Source organism: Alexandromys fortis, unplaced genomic scaffold, assembly GCF_014885135.2.
Source record: "Alexandromys fortis isolate MF-2015 unplaced genomic scaffold, M_Fortis_MF-2015_v1.1 scaffold_143, whole genome shotgun sequence".
Taxonomy (NCBI): Eukaryota; Metazoa; Chordata; class Mammalia; order Rodentia; family Cricetidae; genus Alexandromys; species Alexandromys fortis.
The window spans coordinates 723,299-730,079 of record NW_026068044.1 but is presented as its reverse complement, the minus strand read 5'-3'; the positions used below and the strand labels follow the sequence as shown (position 1 = coordinate 730,079).

Sequence of the window (6,781 nt, the reverse complement as noted above, 5' to 3'; positions counted from 1 at the left end):
GAGAGAGAGAGAGAGAGAGAGAGAGAGAGAGAGACTCTGAGCCTGGCATGGGCTTTTGAAACTTCAAAGGCCACCCCAGACCCCAGTGACACACTTCCTCCAACAAGGCCACACCTCCTAATCCTTCTAATCCTATCAAAGAGTTCCGCTCCCTGGTGACTAAGCATTCAACTATATGAGCCTATCAGAACGTCATGGTGGAGACGTCAGAAATAGGAAGGTTCTACTTAAATTGCCTTCGACAATTGGTGGCACCTGCCTATAATACAAGCATGAGGGAAACTGAGGCAAGAAGGCTCTCAAGTTCAAGGCTAGCCTTGGATACTTAATGAGACCCTGTCTCAAGATCAGATTTTCATAATAAGTAAAAATTATCTTCAAACTATGCAGACTCTTAGAGAAGTTGTTTCTTGATATATAGTGGGATAATATCAATACCTGCATGTTTACTAAGTAGTAAGAAATGTCAGGTGGAAATCATTCAAGAGGCATCGACCCAAGAAACAATTTGATCAAAAGATAGCCCTTTATAGAGCATGCACAGCAGGATGAGGGGGGAAAAGTTGGCCTCAGTTTTACTGAAGCAGATTAACTCATAAAGCATCTTGAAACCCGGTAACCAAATGCCGTCACTGGCTGAAGTACCCTTTTCTACCTGAAAGCCCAAGGAATCAAAGCCCCATTTAAGCCATGAATGTCTGTGGTATACTTCAATAAGGGGGTCATGGCCAAGGTCAAATATCTTCATTTTCAGAATAGAACCAAGCCAGATGTTGCCTCTGCATATGGCATTGCTTTACATAAACGTTGTAGGAGTCAGAGTCAAAACCAGATGAGAAAGAACAAAAGCTTAGAGCTAGATGGACCAGTTAGGTGTCCCGTCCCCACCCAAGACTCTTGTTAGACACAGTCACATGGAATCACTTCTCTTCAGTTAAAACTAATATAAAATAAATAATAATAATAGTAACCAGTCATCTGGTCATATTTTTAGTTCTATATTACAAAGTTGGTTATTTTCTTTGTTGAGGCATTGGCTTGAAACTTCATGGTCCGAGTCTTCTCAGATCTTCTTTGCAATCACAGCCTCACGATCAACCCCAGAGCTCCCTTAAGGGTTGTCTCTTTAAGTGGCTGTGCTTAGGGATATGAGAGTGAGTAGGGTTCTCTGCCCATCTCCCCCAAGGCCAAAGTCCCACTTGAGTTTTTATGGACTTCGGAAGGATAAGTCTCAGAGGACTCAGGAAGGACAGTGGGAGAAGGCCGGTCTCAGTCCAAGAGGTTGACACTGAAGGGTAGTTCTCTCTCCCAGTTCCGACGGTGCGCACCTCCTTCAGGGAGTATCCATTGCTGTGGAGGGGGCAAAGAGCAAACTGTCAACGTTTCTTACTGGCCTCTTCCGCACCAGGAAGTGCAGGTCCAGGCTGTCCTCTGTGTGGATAGCTGCAACCTCTACCCTCTAGATTAGATAAAGTTCATTTCCTCGTGTGTCATGGGTTACTGAGGTATGCATTGTTTTGTGTTTTGTGTGTGTGTGTGTGTGTTTTTATCAGAAATGACTCACTGAAAGGGAGCTATTCAGTTGCTTCTCAATTTGTTTTTCCACTTTGAAATGTTTGGAACGATGCCTTATTTTATAACAAGTGACCGAGATGGGTGGTTGTCACGGTGATGCCTCATTTCCGCATCTCAGCCAGCAGACACTCGCTTTTCAAAAACCGCACTTTTGTTTCTTCTTGCATACATTCTGTTATGAAAGCGCCACTCCTGTCCTTGCCCTGATGACCGTACACAATGGCAGTATCATTTGTTTGGGGGGTGTCCTTGCTCTGGGTCATAAGAAAACGAATGTGTCACCACGTGCTCGGGTTCTAAGTGGAAGTGAACATTAGCTTATAAAAGGCTTAACACACTTTTCAAAACAGAGATGTTTGAGAAAATAAATTGAAGTTTAGCGGCTGGGTAGAATTCCTGGGATGGCAAAGGGACCCAATGTGGATCTCCAGAATATCATTAACACATAAAAAAATATCCGCTTGTCCTGGCAGAGGCGTGCTCTTTCTTGAGAGCTGCCCAGATAACCCATAGGACAGGCTTCTAGGACAATCGTTTCTTCCTCATCGTAATAAAATACCAGGTTTCCTTCAGACATTTGGTCTACATCTGTTTTCAGTGTTTTGTCTGTCCAATTGGTGAATAAAACCACTGCTAAGCAAATTCTGGGGTAGCAGTCTTACCCGGAATCTGTTTTTCAGCCGTTATTAAGCAGTTTCCTGTAATCCTTAGGAATGGGTGTGACCTCATGCGTTGCCGCTTAAAGGACATTTGGAGTGTCCTTACTTCCCATGGATGTGCTTTGAAAACGTGTGATTTTTTTTGTACTCAACATTTCTCTGGATTTCAGTGAGACTGCACACCTTGTCTTTTTTTGTTAGATTTATTTATTCATTATGTACACAGTATTCTGCCTACATATATTCTATAGGCCAGTAGAGGGCACCAGATCTCATTACAGATGGTTGTGATCCACCATGTGGTTGCTGGGAATTGAACTCAGGACCTCGGAAAGAGCAGTCAGTGCTCTTAACCTGTGAGCCACCTCTCCAGCCCGCACACCTTGTCTTGTGCCTGATATCATATAAACGTCTTTCCTGTGGGTCTATTTATCTTCAGGCAGTGCGCCCTAGAGAGCCTTTAGCAGGGGTGACTAAACCTGATTTTTATTCATTGTTAGATCTACTTATGATGGCTTCTAATATTTTCATTTTTTAATCTGCATGGATAAGAATAATTTCTTTTCCCAATAACTGAATCTTCAGCTGCTCTCACGTCACTGGTAAATAGCTGATCTCCATTGATTTGAAGGCTGTGTGTGAGACCATCCGATGGGACATGGTCAGCCAACCAGCAGCTACAGCCACATTCCCAAAGGAATGCATTGCACTGGTCAGGCAATGGTAGTGATGGCGCGCGTCTTTAATCCCAGCACTCGGGAGGCAGAGGCAGGTGGATCTCTGTGAGTTCGAGGCCAGCCACGGCTACCAGAGAAACCCTGTCTCAGAAAGAAAAAAAAATGCAATGAAATATCGCACCATGACCTCTATTGATGCATATAAAATTATTACATGTCAATTAAAACAAATTTTAATTTAAAAGAAAGCAAGAATAGAAACGTAAGAACAGGTTATCCTCCTGAGTCTCACTATGACTCTTTAGCAATAAGACCTCAGTGCTGTTTGTCCTGGTGTTAAGGGTGCTGCACCAAGGACAGCCACCACAGCTACCTCACCGCCCCTGTGGAATATGACTCCTCCTCCAGGACCTCCAGTGAACACGCAGCAAACCCTTCCTTCCATTGGTCTCTTCCAGGATCTCCAATGAACACTCACCCAAACTCCAGATCCGGAGTCACAGTTACCTGAGGGCCGTGAGTGAAGTCTCCATCAACAGAAGCCTGGACAGCCTGGACCCTGCAGGCTTGCTCACATCGCCAAAGTTCCGCTCCAGAAATGAGAGCTACATGCGCGCCATGAGCACCATCAGCCAGGTAAGAGCCATCCGAGCCTCAGTGGGCATGCGTCATTATCAGGGAGCACTGAGAGGGCNGGGGGGGGGGGGGGGGGGGGGGGGGGGGGGGGGGGGGGGGGGGGGAGGCACGGGGACCATTGACGGAGTCGACTGGGAACGCAGCTGAACGCTGCAATGTAAACCCCGTGTTCATCCCCATCTCCTAGTCTTGATGGTCTACTAGGAGTAGAGAGGCCCTTTGCAGGTGAGTCGGGCACAAGGAGGGAATCCTGGGAAATTCCCAGCCTATCAAATAGGCACCACCCAATTTTAAGGATGGTGTTGATGGAAGAGGCTTCCAATGCAGTGTTGCTTGAGGGGTGCTTTCCTAAGGTAGACATCACTGGCTAAACCATAGTCATAAAAGTACTACAGCGTAGAGTGGGGTCATCAAGGCAAAATTACATATAGAATGTATCCGTAGAAAGTTTTTGTGCAGCTGGGTGTAATGGCACATGCGTCTAACCCCATGCTCGGGAGGCAGAGGAAGGCAGAGCTCTGTGAGTTCCAGGACGGTCAGAGCTAGATAGTAAAACCCTACTCAGAAAGTAAGTAAAATTGTGAAAAGATGTATACACATTATAAACGTTATAACCTTAGTGTTTTCAGAAGAAGGAAAGGCGTCCTCTCCCGCAGCAGGACACTGTGCTGACCTGCTGGCCGCTTCAGGTCCCTGTGCTGTGGGTATGACCTTCCTTGGGACATCACTTCCCAGTGATAGCTTCGTCAGATATCAGGCCTGGAAAAGACTAATGCTGCCTTCGGGTCAAGTGCTGCAATTCCAAGGTGTAGTCATTTGGCCTTGAGTTAAGAAAAAAAAAAAAAAAGACAGAAAGATCGACCATCCTTAATGGAGCTCTAATGACACATCATTTTCCTAGCCTAGATTCAACTTTCAAACAACACATAATCTTTAAGGACCATTTTGAACTTCCTACTACAGTTGCAACATTGTTATTATCCAGAGAACAATTTCTTCTTCAAAGTCACTCAGCTATACATACTGACTTTTCTGAAAGAAGATTTTGCGAGAGTTATTCTCATATAGTATTTCGTGTACATATTAATATATATATGTAGAAAATAGTGTTGAAGTTAAGCCCGTTGTACTCTGTTCCTATTTAAAATCTGACATTATTCCCCAAAGGCTCAGAAGAAGGATCCAAGTAAAATGTTAAAAACCAAGGAATTAGATTCAGGTGTACTTCTTAAACTTTTTTAATCTTATGACCCCTTTATGCTTAAATTTTTTTATGCAACATATATAAGTGTACAAATTTACTGATGACTAAGCATAAGTTTATTTTAAAGCAATGCTTGGATATATGTATATTGTACTATTTATTAAATATGAAAGCGAATTGACATGCTTAAGATGCTGTAGAGAACTCCATCCTGCTGGGCGGTGGTGGCGCACGCTTTTAATCCCAGCACTCGGGAGGCAGAGGCAGGCGGATCTCTGTGAGTTCGAGGCCAGCCTGGTCTACAGAGCGAAACCTCAATCCTGGCTGAATATTGGATAGCAGGAGCAAGGGTCTATTTGGTGTTTTTCTGAGTGTGCCACCATCTGTGCTGAGAACGCCACTTCACATAGATATAAAATACAGAACAACAGAAATAGATTTAAGGCCACTTCCCAATTCCAAGCCCAAAACCACTTAGCGATTTATACAACTCAAATAACGACATTTATAAATAAAACTTCCTAACACAATACAATCTAAAGATACTCTAAGTTGACACTTACAGACTGAGAACTGACTCCCACGAAGTTACTTCTGACCACATGCACACTCTGGCATGCACACCCACACACATAACCCATATACACATACATGCACATAAATGTATATGTACATAGGTGTAATTAATCTTTTTAAGTAAATGATGTTTTAGAGGCTGGGGTTGTCTCTAATAATGAGAGTGTCTGCCTAGCATACAGAAGTCCCTGGGTTTTGATTCCTTTTGATTGTATTGTGTACTGGATTGTTTTCAGTGACTAAAGCGTAGGGCCCAGGGATTCACATCTGGCTGAAAAAGCTTTTAAAATTGGGTAAAGTAGAGGTTAGACTTGGGGTTGTTGTTAAAATATGCATGTGGAGGGTTATAAGGTAACTTGGGGATGTCCATTCTTAATTTTGTTAGTATTTCCAAGGATATTTCTTAAGTTAGACATTTATTTCCTTTGGTTATCTATGTCTTTGTAAGAAGAACAATCCTATTAAGAATATATGTTTAGGGGCTGCAGAGATGGCTCAGCCGTTAAGAGCATTGCCTGCTCTTCCAAAGGTCCTGAGTTCAATTCCCAGCAACCACATGATAGCTCACAACCATCTGTAATGAGGTCTGGTGCCCTCTTCTGGCCTCAGGCATATACACGACAGAATATTGTATACATAATAAATAAATAAATATTTTAAAAAAAGAATATATGTTTAGCCTAGATGATTCAGTCAAATAAAAACAAGTCACAAAACTATGTTTGCTGTATGATTCAAGTTTTATTAAAACTAGGAAAGAAACCCTGGGGAAAGACAGACAGCCAATGTTAATGTCTGCAGCCTTGACAAGGGCAGTTATTTCACTTTTTTTTTTTGTGATTTTTGCTACAGCAATAATCGAGAGGGAAGAAAGCAAAGAAGTTATAGTTCTGAGCACACACATGGATAAATTGCTTTGAGATTATTTCAAGCTTGAATGAGTCACATATAAAATAAACAAACCCTTGCAGATCCTTAACCTTAGATTCTGACTCAGTGGCTGAGCCAGAGAGGTGGTCCAGCAAGTACTTGCCACCAAGACTGATAACCTGAGTTTGATACCTGGACCCATGTGAGAATCCAGTCTGACAAGTTGTTCTCTGAACTCCACAGGCACACTGTGGTACACACGCAAGTGCGCGCACACACACATACTAATATATATATATATATATATATATATATATATATATTACATATAAATGATTAAATATATAATCATTTTTAAACACAGATTCAGAAAGCTAAAGAGATGGCTTAGCATGTAGGAGTGATTGGTGTTCAATTGTAAGGGTCAGAGTTTGAATCCCAACACCCATGTTGCGATCTGAGCATATCTGTATCCACACCCATGTAACTAGCCATGCAATCTGAACATGTCTGTATCCACAGCTCTGAACTGAAAAGTATAGGATAGTAGCTGGGGCTTGCTGGCATCCACCCTAGCTAAATAT

General features: G+C 42.7%; 1 protein-coding gene and 1 long non-coding RNA gene across 8 annotated transcripts in view; one reads left to right on the top strand and one right to left on the bottom strand.

The window, feature by feature from the left end:
• The window catches only part of Dlgap1 (DLG associated protein 1), a 672,355-nt gene that overhangs the window by 538,427 nt on the left and 127,147 nt on the right, over positions 1 to 6,781 (top strand). For all 7 annotated transcript variants that reach the window (XM_050166170.1, XM_050166171.1, XM_050166169.1 and 4 more), the window contains one exon: positions 3,370 to 3,547. In XM_050166170.1, the coding sequence (XP_050022127.1) occupies positions 3,370 to 3,547 (178 nt within the window). The remainder of the gene's footprint in view (positions 1 to 3,369; positions 3,548 to 6,781) is intronic.
• Positions 3,651 to 6,781, bottom strand: part of LOC126516041 (uncharacterized) — a 7,017-nt gene continuing 3,886 nt past the window's right edge. Inside the window, exon 3 of the long non-coding RNA XR_007596004.1 lies at positions 3,651 to 4,368. This is a non-coding gene — a long non-coding RNA (uncharacterized lncRNA). The remainder of the gene's footprint in view (positions 4,369 to 6,781) is intronic.